The sequence below is a fragment of the Lactuca sativa genome, chromosome 5 (genome assembly GCF_002870075.4).
Source record: "Lactuca sativa cultivar Salinas chromosome 5, Lsat_Salinas_v11, whole genome shotgun sequence".
Classification (NCBI taxonomy): Eukaryota; Viridiplantae; Streptophyta; class Magnoliopsida; order Asterales; family Asteraceae; genus Lactuca; species Lactuca sativa.
Window position 1 is genome coordinate 259400022 of NC_056627.2, and position 16669 is coordinate 259416690.

Below are 16669 nucleotides of genomic sequence, written 5' to 3' on the forward strand. Positions count from 1 at the left end.
GGGGGGAGAATTTTGGATTTTGTCCTTATGTTAAAATGACCATTATACATCTTTAATTTATTTAAAAATATAGCTAACAAAATGAAACTATTCTAAAAACTTCAAGAAATTTATATAAAACAATATATATAATTTAGTGGTTTTGGAAAATAAACTATAATATAATTAACAAGTTAAACCATTGACAGTTTTTCACATACCTAAATCTAGGGGGTGTTTGGCTTAGCTTTTTAAAGGTCAAAAGAATTTTTTGGAAAAGTTGCAAAAAGTCAGGTTCTCCTGACTTTTCCAAAAAGTTGATTTTCCTTCTATCCAAACTCCAAAAGTAGCTTTTAAAAGTCTTTTGTCAAACATCTTTTAGCTTTGATCTTTTCTTAAAAGAACTTTTGGCCTTTGAAAAACTAAGCCAAACACCCCCCTATCTTTCTATGTGCTGGATGGATCCACATCCAGCATCAACCTTATAAAAAAAGTTATTGAAAGAAACGCTTTTGTAAGAAGAATGGTATATTCACAACAAGAAAATTAATCCCTCACACAAGTTGTTAAGACTTGTATATGGGTACTATTAGTCTTTTACGAGAGAACAAAAAGGTTAAATCATTCCCTTTTTTTAATAAAGAATACACCACTAATAAAAGAAACATCGCCTATGGGTTGAGATATGCTTTTTCCAAGTTGACTAATATATAGTATAATGGAATTTTACTATATCTAATCATAACCTTTTAAACAAAATATTATGTATATTACTGTAAAAAATGTTTTCATAAACTCCACATATCTATCTCAAAACAATTTATAGTGGAGAACTATTTGCCTTATAATAATATTCCCGATAATAACAAGCACGTGTCATTACCATACCCCTGGTCCATCCGATGATACTCGAGATCTAGAGATCCCCATGTCATGGACATGGTGGGTTCCATATATGTATTTTTAGAATCATCAATATTATTTAACAAGACCATACAATAGGTATAGCTGAGCTGGAGTAACAAGACAATAATAGTACCAAGTAAAAAATAATAATGGCAACAATCCAAATAACTTTCATCATATTTGACATGACTTTAATTGGAAACATCTATGTGTCTGAATATCAGCTATCCACAGTTATGGCAACCCACAAAAAAATAACCATATAAAGTAAAGACAGGACATTGAATGAAAAGATTGCACAATATGTCCAAAACTACTGCCTAGGTCAATTTTACCGATACATGGTAGGCAAGATGGCATGATTACAATAATCATGTAAACTGTTATTTTCGTAGTGGCAAGAAATTTAATAGGATGAGGACACAAAAATATCACTTCTCAAACACCAACTTACAACGTTATAATTATACTTGGTGTGTGTGTATGTGAGAGAGAAAGAGAGGGGGGTTTGTGATGCCCCTATTAAAATAGGTTGTTCTCAAGTATTTTATTTCCTCCATATGATCTAAGGCCTACTACTCTACACACATCTTATCTCCCAAAAAGAAGCCTAAATTTGAATATTCTATCCGAGATGAATCCCGTAGTAGATGAAGAAAAGAATTGGCTGAATCTTAACGTGGGCCAAAAGCTTCAAGATTCTTGTTCAAGATCAAAAACAATTTCAGGGAAGAAATGCCGTTTCTGCAAGAGGAAGTTCTACAGCCCACAAGCACTTGGGGGTCATCAAAATGCTCATAAAAGGGAGAGAGATGCAGCAAGAAGATACCACTCCCTTAACATGGACACTATGTTCCCAACTCATCGAACACTTGGTGTGCATACACACTCGCTTCCATATAAACCAACCACAAACGAAGGGAAAATGATAATGGGTGGGTCTGGAGCTACATGGGCGAATGGTGAAGAGGGAGTGGGTTCAATGTGGAGTGGAAGTTTTTATTTGGATTCACAAATGGCGGCTCCTCAGCCGTCGGATCAACTCTCACTTGATTTAACCCTCAAGTTGTGATTTTGGTAATCTACTTTATGTATGTATAAACTTTGTTGATTAGGTTTATTTAAATTGTGTATGTGCTTCTTCTGATGATTTTGTTGTGAGTGTGTGTGTATGGGTTCTTTAAGTTTGTATATAGGTAATGATGAATTTAAATGAAAAAGGAAGTGGATATATCATAAAATACATCCACAGGTTTACGATAATCACTTACTCGTCCAAAAAGCATATATATATATATATATATATATATATATATATATATATATATATATATATATATATATATATATATATATATATATATATATATATATATATATATATAAAAGCAATTGATTTTATAAAAGTTGAGATTACTGAAAATAAATAAAGTAAAGCTTACAGTTAACAGGGTATCAGGAAGGGATTTTAAGCTTTTGGGTGTTATGGAAGACAATGGGAAGCCTTTGACTGATGATGTTTGGATCGTTGTATGAGGCAGAATCAGAAGGATATCCTTTCTGCACATTTTATTGATTATCTTAAAACTAAATTCAATAAAAAAAATCATAAACTTAAACTTTGCCACTCTTTTGCTAAAAGGGAACCTTATCTTATTTGAGGTAGTGGAGTGGGAGCGAACGAGGTTTTATCATTTATGTCTCTGATTTGAACTCAAATTTGTATATTCTGATCTTCTATTTCTATCAGTTTGTAAATGAGGTTTTATCATTTTTGTCTCTGACTCTCTGTTTTATGAATTTCGTCTTCCAGCTTAAGAGAGTTATTGCATCTACTAAGGGTTTTGATTATGAATCTAAATTTATTTTGTATTAAGTTCAGATTTGATTTTTGGGATTTTGGTTGAAATTTTTTGATTTAGGGTTCTTCAGAGGGGAGATGAAAAACACAAGGGAAAAATGGTCATTTTGACAATTTTAACAGCTAGGCTGTTAAATTTGACAACCCAAGGACATGGACCAAAATTTTGAATTTACTTGCCATTTACAAGATGATATATTATATTGCTGACTTTGCAATTATTTACAAATCAGCAAATATGCGATGCTTTCTTTGCATTTTAAATTATTAAGATTCTCTTAAAAAAACATGGAGCATTGAAGCAAAAGTTTGAAGAGAGTGAAAAGGGGCTTACAGAAGCAAGTGCCTTAAAAATGATGTTTCCCTCCAGCAAATCTCTCGAATGATGAGTAGCTTTGAATTCTGATTAAAAGTGCAAAAGACACGAGTATCCCTCAATCTCATCAGGGCACCATCAACTCTAAGCTGTAACAACAGATACACATACATGAATATTATTATTATAAAAAAAATTTGCACCAGCATATTAAATTATTATTATTTAAAGAGTTTTCAGCTCATCCAGAAACATAAGAGAAGAAACCAACAACTAGGCATCCCTCTCTACAAACAGCAAGAAAAATGAAAACCCACCTCAAATTAAATGAATGAAGGTTAAAAAGGATAAGCAAGAAACAGGATATAAATTTAAGATTTTTTTATTTTTACCACTTTCACAGTTAAAAACGAAACCCCACATGGTACTAGAGGTCTAGTCTTTAATGTGGTCCTCAAAATTAATCATGATCATAAAATATGCAAACAATCATTACATAAAAAAATATATACTCAATTGTTAAAGAACAAAATCTTTGGACATAGAGAAAATGGGGAACCTAGTATTGCTAGGTAGGCTAGTAATGACAATAGGGTACATTGGTATGTTTAGTTCTTCTTCAAAAACTAATCAAGCACTAATTGTAATTATACTCTATAAACGAACACAAACTTATAATTCCAATGTATATTCATGTAAATTTCTCACACATGGTACTAGAGTTCTAGTTTTTTTTATCTGCTCCTCAAATTTTATATATTGTCCTGCTTCTCTTGTACACAAACACAATGTTTTCAATTGCTTCATGTACTGACTAAATAACTACAAATTAAGAAGAAGAGTGTATAACCTTCTGAATTTCCAGTGTGCAGCTGCAGGGACTTCAACTGGTGGTAGGGCTTCCTTCTTCCAGCCAAGTAAAGCATCAAAAGCATTGAAGTGGATTTTTGTGCCACTGCTCAAGCTTTTCTTCCCACCTGCAAAAGGTTTTGGAAAACAGCACCCAACTTATCAGGAATGAAGATATAAGTTCATAAATATAGTGTTCTTCGAAATTTGCAAGAGGCTACATACAATGTATTTTATTGAAAATCTATCAATTCAAAATTACTTAATATCTATAACTTGTGTCACCCTGTTTAAAATTAAATAGATATGTAGACGCAAATCTAGGTTTTCATTTATTTCCTTTTTCCATTTTTTGGGGGAAGGAGGGAGGGAGGAGGGGGCTGGTATTGGGGATTACGTCTCCTTCTTAATCAAAATCATAGCATGCTAATTATCAAGAATCTCTGCTGTTAAACATGACAGCCAGATGCCAACCCGTGAATCCAAATTATTGGATAAGTACCCAAGTTTTGTATACCAAACCAGGTTTATATTTCCATTGGTCCAAATCTCCCGAAATAGCTAGTCAATCCATGTTCATAACATTTCGATTTTTCCAAACTCAATCATAATTCAGAAAACAGCTCCTTGCGACCTCATGTAAGATCAAAACAACAGCATTACTCGATCGCTCTCCCAATTCCTAAGAATTCCAAGCTTTACTAAACAGATTATACCAAGAGCCTCTGGAACATCGCCGAAAAAATTACATATTATAACGATAACTTAATACGCAGAATTCAACTCTTATCCAATGTGCTTTAAACAAAAATATCGATTGTTTAACAACTTCAACACCAATCCGATATAAATACCTAAGTCAATTGGCTTATTGGACAATAATTGAAGTAAGACAGAGAGATTGAGTGAGAGAGAGAGAGAGAGAGAGAGAGAGTACGATTGTAGGTTGAGGGAGGTGAGGATTGAACGGTTGCTAGACTCGATCTCCCAGCCATGAATGCGGAGACCTCTACGTCCGTCCGGTAGAAGCTCAGCTCCGGCGGCTTTTACCTCTTTCTCGTCCGCATCCCACTCCATCCTTGTATGTGAGTCGGAGTCATAGGTGGTGTTTGCTGAAAAATTGAGATTTGCACTCAACCCACGCCAACTATAGCATCTAGGTTTGAATTCAGACTTTACTATTTTAGTTAATGTAAGGATAAACAGGATAAAAGTCATTAAATTGATATCAACATTTTAATACCGATATTGTATTTTTTTTTTTTTTTTCAAAATGATTTTTCATTGATGTGGTATGATTTGATATGTTAGACGTGTCAAAATTAAATTTATTTTGCAAAAAACATGAAGGAGATGTTTGGCTTAGCTTTTTAAGGGTCAAAAGTCATTAAAAGTCAGGTTTTCCTGATTTTTTCAAAAGGTTGATTTTCCTTCTATCAAAAATCCAACAGTAGGTTTTAAAATTGTTTTGCCAAACATCTTTTGGTTTCTATCTTTTTCTAAAAGATCTTTTGGCTTCTCAAAAGCTAAGCCAAACACCCCCGAAGTTTTTACTCTTTTTTAAATTTTGATATTAAATAATTTGTCATACATTTAAACCATATAAATACAGTTTTTTCATTTAAAAACTATATTTTTATATATATACAAGATTTTTTTTACATTCAAACCATAATGTTATGTATAAATATATATTAATTATATTATAACCATATTTTACATTAAAAACACAACTTTAAAATGAGTTTAGAAGTGTGGAATGTAAAGTCACATATGCTAATTTGATCTCGCGAACATAAAGGTCCGAATGTCACTTTGATTACCAAGGAATCTAACATAACGAAACTATTCTAAAACTTCAAGAAATTTATATAAATAGTATAATCTAGTGTTTTTGGAAAATAAACTACAATTTTAATTAACAAGTTAAAGTTAAATCATGACAAATTTGCAAGAATGGTCCTTGTGGTATGTTAAAACTAGCAACTTTGGTCCAAAATGGGTTTGGCTCGCAAAGATAGTCTAATAGTTGCGTTTTGTTGCGAGTTTAGTCCAATTACCTATGAATTTTTTTATAATGACGGATTTGACCCTTATTATTTTATTTTTCATTTTTCTTTTATTAAACAATTAAAAATAAAATTTCTCTCTCTCTCTCTCTCTCTCTCTCTCTCTCTCTCTCTCTCTCTCTCTCTCTCTCTCTCTTCTCTCTCTCTCTCTCTCTCTCTCTCTCTCTCTCTCTCTCTCTCTGAACAGCCAAGGACCACCTCTATTTTGCATCCATTCTTCTTCCTTTTCCCTTCGATCCAGTCGTTTCCCTTTCCCCTTGATTTGTGGCCACCGACAACGAGAGGAGAGTTAGTGGGAGTTCGTCGGAGATCGACTCCCTTCCCGCGGTTTCCCAGCCGCATCGGAGCTCCCGTCGATCTGCCTTTCGTTCAAATCAATGGTGGGTTTTCGTTTCAGGTATGGTTTTGTGTGTGGATTTTGCTTCAGGTCTACCCTGCTTCATCTTCGTTTCAAATTTGGAGCCAAGAACATACCTACCTTCAATTTTTGGATTGGGGTTTTGTGACAACCCGATATTTCAACTTTTTGTAATAACCTAAAAAGTCAAGTATTGTAACCACTTTTGAGTTAATAAAATTAACTTTGATAATAAAATGTCCAAAAAGTTTCTATTTAAATTCCTTCTATGTTTAAATGTCATAAAACCATGATCGTACGTAAAAAGAATGCCCAAATCCGACTTCGTATATTGAAGTTATGATTTTTCCAAGTTCGGCTTAGCAACAGACAACTAAAAACTCGAATCGGAGATCGAGCAACTTTTGGCCGGAATGACCTAAACGAGAATCGAAGGTCTCGACAATGGTATTTCAGCAGTAAAAAGTCTGGCAAAAACCGACGTCAGATAAAGAAGTTATGAATTTTTAAAGAAATTCCTTAATCACGACATTTTATAAATAAATAATGAAAATAATTTTGGAATTTGCCAACGGAGTCTAAATGAAAGTTGTAGAGCGTAGTCTCACCTACGCGTGGATATAAAGACCATCGAAAATGGAGTTCGTATGAAGAAGATATGATTTTTTGAAGTTTATTAAATAAATTATATATAAAAATAAATCAAAAATCCGGTAATATCCGAAGGAGGAGTCAGCGTCCTCATCCGAGTTACACGTCGCGTAACCCCGTACGCCCCGCGTACCCGAGGGCCTTGGTCTCGGTCCGTCCACGTCGCCCCTATACGAACCTACCCGACCCATCCCATCCGAAGCGAAGCAGTCGAGGACTCGGTCACAGGTGACGCACGAGTACGCGCTGCGTACGAGCGTACGCCCCGCGTACCGAGGCTTCTCAGACCACTATAAATAGAGCTGCGAGGGTTCCGGGAAATTCACCCCCATTTCTCTCATTTCTCTCATGATAGTGCCTCGATTTCCGTGCCCGTTCTAACCCGAAGCCCTGGTCATTTTGCTCAAGTCCCGAAGGTCGATTTTACTCCCGAGAAAAATCCGTTTCCGGAGACGAAACTCTGCCCGGTTTTCCATCTCGCTATCTTCAAAACATTCAAGTGAGTTCATACCCCTTAATTAACCTTTTAAATGTTCTATAAATGCTTTTATATGCTTTCAAGGGGGGGAATACAAGTAAAACACACGAGTATCATCGTGTGTTACATAAAGAATTATTTTATATGCTTTTCTATATCCAAATCACATGTGATTTATAAACTTTATAGGGAACTTTCGTATATAAAATATGCTACAATAGCATTCTATCTTTTGAAATATAAATTGTTCTAATGCATGTATAAACTAAACATTTTCTTAGATTATATGTATATTTGTCTATCTTTAACTCTACAAAAATCTATGCTTTCATAACAAATGATTCCTTTTCTAGGTATTTCTAAACAAACGAGACACATTTTTAAAACTATAATAGGTATAGTTTTACGAACAAATTTCTAACTCTTACGTACTAGAAACACGAATTTCAAGAAGTCACTTTCATATACAAGAACAAACGAAACATTTTAACAAGTAGATCTGTTTTTATACCACGGTTTTTGTGAGACACTAACTTCACGTACGTTCGAGTACACATTTCAAGTCCTGTATTATATACCAGAATCCCTTGGAGGGGGAGCATGGTGTTTGTGTATAGATCTATACGGGCTTGACAACCCGCGCCCTGACTGTTAGCTACAATCCACCATTTGGGGTGACAAACGTCATAACATTCCAACGCCTGAAGAACGTTGTGTATAGGCATTCCGAGTCAATAGTATGGTTATAAAACTCACATGGGGTATTAAAAATACATTGATTTACGAGGTTTTCAAACATATTGGTTATTTTTACACTTACATACATTTTTGGAAACAAACTTTGGTCTTGAGAGAAGACTACTTTTATACTAGTAGAAAATATAGGATTTTCTAAAAACAAACAAACAAGGACAAAACATTTCATTACATACCAACATTGTCATTTAAATACTTATGAAACTCACCAGCTTAAATGTTGATCTACTCTTTCAAAATTTACTTGTATGTCCCAGAGATTCAGTAACTACAGGTAACAATACACTTTTGAAGAAGGGACGCTGCGGCGCCACTTAAATCTCACATTTTGACATCATATTGTAATTGGTTTTGAACATGTAACTTTTGACAAGTGTAAACTTTCAATTATATATATGATGGTTGTATTGCTTTCTTTACTATGTATTCATTTGTTACGTTACCACATGAAGTCATCCGCCCCCGAACGTTTCCGTCGTTCAGGTTTGGGGGTGTGACAGGTTTTATTTCAGATCCAAAACAAGAACGAAGAACACCCATTGTGGATTTGGATTTGGGATGTTGGATGGTGGTGGGTCACGACAAAGGGAGGCGAAGGAGTTGCCACAATCGACTGTAGTGGCTCTCTTCGCGAAGAAGTGAGAAACAAGGGAGATAAACGAGTTGGAGATGAAGGGGAGGTCGAGGAAGGAATTCTGACGGCATCGACTGTGGTTTGTTCTTGAGTTCGCCCATATTTGATGAACACACACAAAATCATATCTAACACACACACATAATAAGATGAACATACACACACAACAAAATCAGATTTCTCTATCTCTCATGTATTTTAGAGGTATTGTCGGAGGGAACAAACCTTCCAGATTTGGGTGATTTGGGTCAGATACCTAAGCGGAGGTGGTAATGACATTAGTTTAGCCTATCTGTGATGATGGTGGAATCGATGACTTCATTAGCATATCACAAGAGGCATGGCAGTTGATGGCTTAGCACAGTAACTAGGGTCTCATAAGATCTCGACATCACAAACCCTTTGGAGCTATGATTGTTATCAAGCTTGAAGGACGAATGGAAGTAAAGGGGTGTCGATGACATTACAAGTGGTGAATCCACTATTGATGATTTCTTGATCGATTATAAAGAGTATTCTTAAGTGTGTATTTGTTTGTATGTGGAGTTCTTGATAAAAAAAAAAAAAAAGAAAAAAAAAAGAAAAAAAAAAAACCCTAAAATGTTTCAGGGGCATGATTTTGATTTTTAAAGAAGATGAAGATATGTAAAAAGGATGATGATGATGTTTTGTGGATTGTCTTTGAGAGAGAGAGAGAGAGAGAGAGAGAGAGAGAGAGAGAGAGAGAGAGAGAGAGAGAGAGAGAGAGAGAGAGAGAGAGAGAGAGAGAGAGAGAGAGAGAGAGAGAGAGATTTTCTTTTTCTTTTTTATTTTTGTAATAAAAAAAATTAAAAAATGGAAAATACCAAGGGCAAATCCATCATTATAAAAAGTTTTAAAATTTTTGGACTAAACTCACAACAAAACAAAACTATTGACCATCCTTGCAGGCCAAACCCATTTTGGACCAAAGTTGCTATTTTTGACATATCACAAAGACCATTCTTGCAATTTTATCTTAATCATTCGGTCTTATTTGCATAAAAAATACTCCATTGGGCCTTTAACCGGTTATGATCATGTCTTAGGCCCAATCGCCAAATCCTTAAGACCTTAACCATGCATATACAAGGTGTTCGAGTTTGAGTTGAATGCATAAAAGTTAAAACAATCATATTTTGAATATAAATGAAAGTAAACATATAAAACAATACAATAACAATTACACAGTATAAAAATAAAGGTTTAAAGATTTTCATATTCATTTTTATTGAAAAAATATTAAAATTAGAATCAAAGCTACGAATAAAAACTCTGGTTTGATATGAATTCATTTTAACAAGAAAAAAAAAGGAAGATGAGACAAATCAACGAATGAAAGCTCTTTGGTTTGATACAACATTCGCTTGATCAAAGCAAAAAGAAGCTAACATAAAAAACTCAAAAGTATCCATTAAATCAACAAAATTTTATCTTTGGATCTTGACATATGTACCAAGAATTAACACCAAAACTCTTCTGATAAGCAAATTCTTCCCAATATTTAACAGAAAATTTCAGCTTCAAACCAGTTAGGCTGCAAACTAAAGATGAATTTTGTATCCATCAAGAAATTAAGCTCCCAAACACTTGTGATTCCATTTATTGTTTCATTCTTCCAAGTAAGAATCTGGAATTTCTAAAGGGCATGCCAATGCTGCAACACACTTGAGCTGTTTTCACAAAAACAAAAAATAATCATATCAAATATCTTTATGCAATACATCTAATATTATATAATATATATATATATATATATATATATATATATATATATATATATATATATAAATTAAAGATTTAATTACCTTATGTTGTGTATATTTCTCTCTTACTGCTCGAGAAGATGGTGCTCTTCTACCCAACTGTAAGTCATGAATTGCAAGCACACAATCCTTTAATTCAGATGGTTTATATCCAGAATAACATTGCATTTTCAATCCCTGAAACAAAAAAGATTGCATCTTAAACTTTTCAAAAAAAAAAAAAAATAGATTAACTATCCCAATAATTCATAATTTCATAGTCTACAAGGAATTGTTGTAAATGAAGATCTTTCTCACCCATGGATGCTTTTCTGGTTCAAGTGTAAATCTTGCAACAAAAATGGCTGAGGCTGCCACCATTGATGGCAAGAATCTTAAACAACTGTAATCTAACAAGCTTAGCTCCACAAGAAACCAACTCAAAAACTCAAATGAAGAAGATGATGGCTGCATTTCTCCTTGGGCAGCTCTAATGAGAATTCTACCAACCCAAATATGTGAAAGTTAATATAAAAAGAGTTATAAGCATAGAAGCATTACTGATTATAGATACATACCTAAGAAAAGTTTTTGGTATTGGATTGCTAAGATCCGAATTCAAAAACTGGAGCAAGGTTTCTTCCATTTGAAAGACCTAAAAGTTTCAAAAAGAAAATACTTACAGCCTTTGTTGTTGAGATACTAGATGATATGAAGAAAGGGAAGAAAATGAGAACAAATAGCTAAAAGAAGTAACCTCTTCTTTAGTATAAGTATTGTCGGTTATATAACAATAATCTTCAGCTTGTGGAGGACTAATCTCTTCAAATTTTCTAATAAAAGAGAAAGTAAGCAAAATCAATTATGAGGAAAGTGATGATTAAACAAGGAATTTAAAAGGGGTTCGTGAGCATACGAAGCTACAAGCATGCAAGATACACCAAGAAGCTGGAGTTTGTTTCTGCTTAAAGAATGTGAAGATAGGAATCTGTCGATGTAGGAGACTGTTAAGAACAAGGTATCGGATGCAAGTTTATACTCCTCTGTTACCTCAACCAACCAATCCACTAACACCTCTCGCATTCCTATTGTGATATCCGATTGAACTTTTTCCATATAATCAGCCAATGGCCTTCTCTTTTCCTCGACCTAAACCACGAAATTAAGAACAGGTAGATAAAGAGTCGTATATATTGCATAAATTTGAATCTATAATGAAAACCCCAAAATTAACAAATGAAAAATTGGAGAAAGTACCTCTAATGAGTGAAGATGCTGATATATAAGAGATGCTAACGAAAACTTCTTGGTGTTAGTCGATCTGGAAGAGACAGAAACCTCAGTATTCACACACTGAACTGATCTCGGGTTGTGTTTGTTATCCGAGCTATGGATGGAAATGGAAGTTAGGTTTTCCGAATTGGTTAGGTCACCCAAAACCACTCGTCTCTTTGTAGATGGAAGTGGTTTGACAGGGTGGTGATTGGCACCGGTGACGATGGGGAAGGGTCGCTTCCGGGAATCATGGTGGATGACGTTAATGGAGTTTTGTTTGGTATCGTCCATTGTATTGTAGGGTTTGGGGAACTGGGAAGGAGAGGCTGGATGCCGCTGCCGCCCGCCATATGTATAGAGTTCAAAAATGGTGGATTGCCGCGCGGTGTGTGAACTTTTAATATTTGGTTTACCCGGTTTGACAGTTTTCTTTTTGACTTGCTATAAATATTCGTTTGTTCTTTAAATTTTAAAATTTTGATTTCATATATATGTGTATTGCGTTTTTAGTTTTTTTCTATTTCTTAAACCACAAAGGATGGTATATTAAATTTAGGATAATAATCATAATATTGGGGTGAGTAAAAACCGCACCATAATAAAAATTAACCATATAAACTGCAATCAAAATAAAAACAGATGGTAAGGTTTTCTGTTTTTCAAAAACCACAAATTAGCTGTGCGGTGTGGTTATTAGTTTTTAAAAAACCGCAAAAAAACCACACCGCACCGCATATATTATATATAATTTTTTATTAATTATTAATATATTAAATATTAAAAATAAAGCAAGTTTTATGAATGAAAAAATGATAAAACTCTAAAAAACAAAAGTGGTGGTTTTTTTCTTATGTTTAACTTTGAAAAATAGAGAAATTTGACAATTTAAAGATATTTATTGTTAATTACTAGTGATTTGACGTTTTTAACATATTAGTTGTTTGTAATTTAAGTTAATTGTCTTATACCATATCTTTTTTTATTATTACAAATAATATATTTAAACTCTTAAAACAGTTTGAACTGTAAACTGCAGTTAAAAACCATACAAAATAACTGCACCAAATTCATGCGGTTAATAACCGAAAAAAAAAAAATGCACCGCAAAAATAACTGCATCAAACGGTTTTGAAAATGGATTAACCGTATTTGCAGTGTGTGGTGAGGTTTTGGTCAATAACCATATCGAACCGTATCGCGCTCACCCCTAGTTTTATAGCATAAAAGACATTAAGTTTATAATTAGAATTCTAATTTGACATTTACGTTTTTTTATCTCAAATTTGACACTGTGTTTTTTTTAAATTTGTTACAATTCTGACTTGATTGGTCAACTCAGTTTCATACTAACGTGACATGATGATGTGTCAGTTTTAGTGACGTGACATGCTGATATGATATGTTGACATTTCAAAATTGAATTTTTTTTCCCGTAAAAGACACTAAGCTTTTATTTTTTTCGACTTTAACACTAAATTTAATTTTTTTTCAATTTTGACACTATTTTTTTGTTCCAAATCGAAAATCATTTTTTTCAGTTTTGTTCAATGTTGACCATTTTTCATTTGAAACGGTAAAGAAAATATTACATTTTAAACCATGTGAATACATTTTTTTCATTTACAAAACCACATTTTATATAAATACAAGGTTTTTTGTTTACATTCAAAGCAAAATGTTATTTATAATTATTTATTAGTTATATCATGAGAACCAAACTAACCATAAGCCTCAAATAAGAATAACAAAGTTTCATCATTTATTGCTTATAAAATATTATTTATTTTATTTTTTGTTATAGACTTTACAAATATTTTTATTTATAATTAAATAATTCTGTTATGTATATATTGATGTCGCATTTAACATTCGTTTGAAGTATTGAAGAAGAGGTAGGAAATATAGAAGAAAATACCAAAGTTTTATGAAATACTAAAATAGATGTAACAATTTTGATATTATCATAATAATATTATGAATATGATACGAGACGTAAAATTTCCATGAGTTGCAAACCTGCCTCTAGGCCTTGATTGACTACACGTCTCTAAACCTCCAAACTCATTGTAAAGTTGTGTATTTAATATAAAATACATGTTTTATATACATAACAATATGGTTTGAATGAGAAAAAACTTGTAGCTGTTAAAAAACATGGTTTTTAAATGAAAAAAATATATTTATATGATTTAAAATGTATTAAAAATATTTATATGGTTTCAAATGGAAAATGATCAACATTGAACAAAATTGGAAAAAAAAAATGGTGGTCAATTTGTAACAAAAAAATAGTGCTATAAAAAATAAAAATAAAACTTAGTGTCAAAATTGAAAAAATCGAAGACTTAGTGTCTTTTGTGGGAAAAAAAATCAATTTTGACACGTTGCATGTCACGTCGGCAGGTAAACGGGTTGACCGGTTAAGTTGTCAGAATTGTAACTAGGGATGTGCAATTGGACCGAGCACCCAAACCGGATCGACCCAAATTAGGACTGAATAAGTTATTTGGGTCGATTCTTAGGTATATATTTTAGCCTAGTTTGGTTTTCAGGTTATTTGGTCCAAGTTACCCAAATAAATGTTTAATCGGTCCAAAAGGACCGACCCAGATTCCATATTATGTTTAATTTTTTTTTTCTCATCATGTTTCTAGATTTTTATGCAAACCTTGAAGTGTCATAGCTTCTTCCTTATTCGTCTGATTTGCCTGATACTATTTACACTATTTTTAACATACTATTTACACTATTTTTAACATACTATTTTCCAGCATGTAGTTCACAATTTAACATACTATTTACACTATTTTTATGTTATTTTTGGTTATATATTAAATGAGATACAATCCCTTAAACAGGGGATATTAAAGCAGTGTTTTTTTTGAACTAACACTTGCTTTACAGTAATATATCGTATATATGTTCGAGATGATGTGTCCCCTGTAGAATAAGATTTCAAAATTTGTAGAGTTATGGTTTGATTCCTCGAGAAAATCAGGTCATTTCGTTTTATTTAGGTTATTTGGATCATTTCGGTTCAAAAGCATAGTGTACATGTTATTTTGGTCCTTACCTAAACTGAACCGGTCTCATATTCGTATAATCAGTCCGGGTTTCAGTTCCAACTTTTCATCAAATTCGGGTTTCGGGTTATTCAGGTATGATCTGGTTCGGGTCGGTTCTTGCACATCCCTAATTGTAACAAATTGGAAAACACAATGTCAAACTTGAGAAAAAAACAGTGTCAAATTAGAATTTTTGTATAAACTTAATGTCTTTTATGTTATTTTCCCTTAAATTTAATGAGAAATAATAACAAACAAGAGAAAAAAATATCTTAGGATTTCACCCAACAAATTCCTATACCATCAAATATTTGTATAATAATTTCATTAATAATACATTCTAAAATAATTTTTTAATATATGATAATAAACTATCATTGCACTCGTCAATCAATTTGTTGTGTATATCAGTTACCTACTTCACAATTAACAATTGACCGATTAATGAACTAAAAATCACAATCACAACTATCATTCTATTAGTGAACTAAAGAATCACAATTGACGCAATTAATTTTAATATATCAAACATAATCATTATATCAATGAGTTAAAGAATCATAACAATCACAACATTAATTCTTAAATTTTGATTTTAAATTCAAGAATCAACACGATTACACAAACCTGGATGTCTAGATTTTGCCTCTGGAACTATGGAATGGAGGACCACCAGGCCGGAGGTCAATCAATCGATGTTAGCGTTACACGACTGCCAGGCAACTGGCATGCATGCATTTAATTTGGTGTGCGTAGAGGTCGATTGGTCGGTAGTCACAAAGAAAGAAGTGTGGTTTCAATATGAAGTTTCGATTTTGATTAACTGGACTCGAACGATGATGAGTTTTTTTCTTTTTTTTCTTTTTTGCTTTACTTGATTTTAAGTGGGAGTAGGTTATTTCCCATTAAGATATAAATTGTGGGCTATTGAGATTTAGGATTGAGATATAATATTTGTTGTCAAACACTGTTAGGTTCTTTAAAAAAGTTAAGGTAGTCCACAAAATATTGTCTTATATTTTGTGTACTGGAGTTTATAAATTTAGGTGGTCCAAAGGACCCACCTTTGTTGCTTAAATTCTCCCCTAGTGAGGTGGAGCTAGATACAACACGAGAGATCATATTACTAAAAGAACAAAGGAAGAAAGGATTCCAAAGCTTCATCAGTCATTTCAAGGCAACGTACTTGGGAGGCCATCTTGTAAATAATCTTGAAGAAACAACAAAATTTTTATGAAACCAAACCACAAATATGCAACAATCTAGATATAACTTTATACATCGTTATTAATTTCAACTAATTGTTTAGAATTTTACATACCATTATAATGTTTCGCTTTGTGAGGAACACCAAAGTTGACAACATAAGTACGTAGCCACTAAAATGGTAGATTCTTGTTGACACCAATAGCTCACCAAAGTGGAAACAACCAATAAAACCAAACAAGCAATGGAACCAATGGATCCCATCATAAAAATTGCCACATGCCTTGGACTTCTACGCACCAAATAGAAATGTACTTTGATTGAGCTATCATAACAACATTGTACTTTTGAGAACACCATAAAAAAAATCATATGTGTTGAACATAGCAATCTGAAGGCTACGAACTTTTAGGTGTTGTTTATTCTTTACAAAAATAGTTTTTTGGCCACTTTGTTTGTGGGCGAGCATACATTTACTTTGCACACCGTTTGTTTTTTAGAAG

The 16669-nt window shown here is 33.0% G+C and overlaps 2 protein-coding genes and 1 pseudogene across 2 annotated transcripts; 1 reads left to right on the plus strand and 2 right to left on the minus strand.

Annotated features, from left to right (window-relative positions):
* The first annotated feature begins 1212 nt into the window (after positions 1 to 1212).
* Positions 1213 to 2148, plus strand: LOC111877138 (zinc finger protein 3). Its single transcript, XM_023873671.3, has one exon. The coding sequence runs from the start codon at positions 1520 to 1522 to the stop codon at positions 1955 to 1957; it is 438 nt and encodes a 145-aa protein (XP_023729439.1). The 5' UTR covers positions 1213 to 1519; the 3' UTR covers positions 1958 to 2148.
* Positions 2149 to 2278: 130 nt separating this feature from the next.
* On the minus strand, positions 2279 to 5095 carry LOC111878664 (TIP41-like protein; annotated as a pseudogene).
* A 4973-nt stretch (positions 5096 to 10068) lies between these two features.
* Positions 10069 to 12289, minus strand: LOC111877127 (cyclin-A3-2). The gene is made up of 7 exons (XM_023873663.3): positions 11878 to 12289; positions 11537 to 11769; positions 11378 to 11453; positions 11199 to 11275; positions 10939 to 11122; positions 10684 to 10818; positions 10069 to 10548 (listed from the first exon to the last, which is right to left on the minus strand). Exons 1-7 carry the CDS (start codon positions 12184 to 12186, stop codon positions 10486 to 10488), a joined length of 1077 nt encoding a protein of 358 aa, XP_023729431.1. The 5' UTR covers positions 12187 to 12289; the 3' UTR covers positions 10069 to 10485.
* Between the last annotated feature and the right edge of the window lie 4380 nt (positions 12290 to 16669).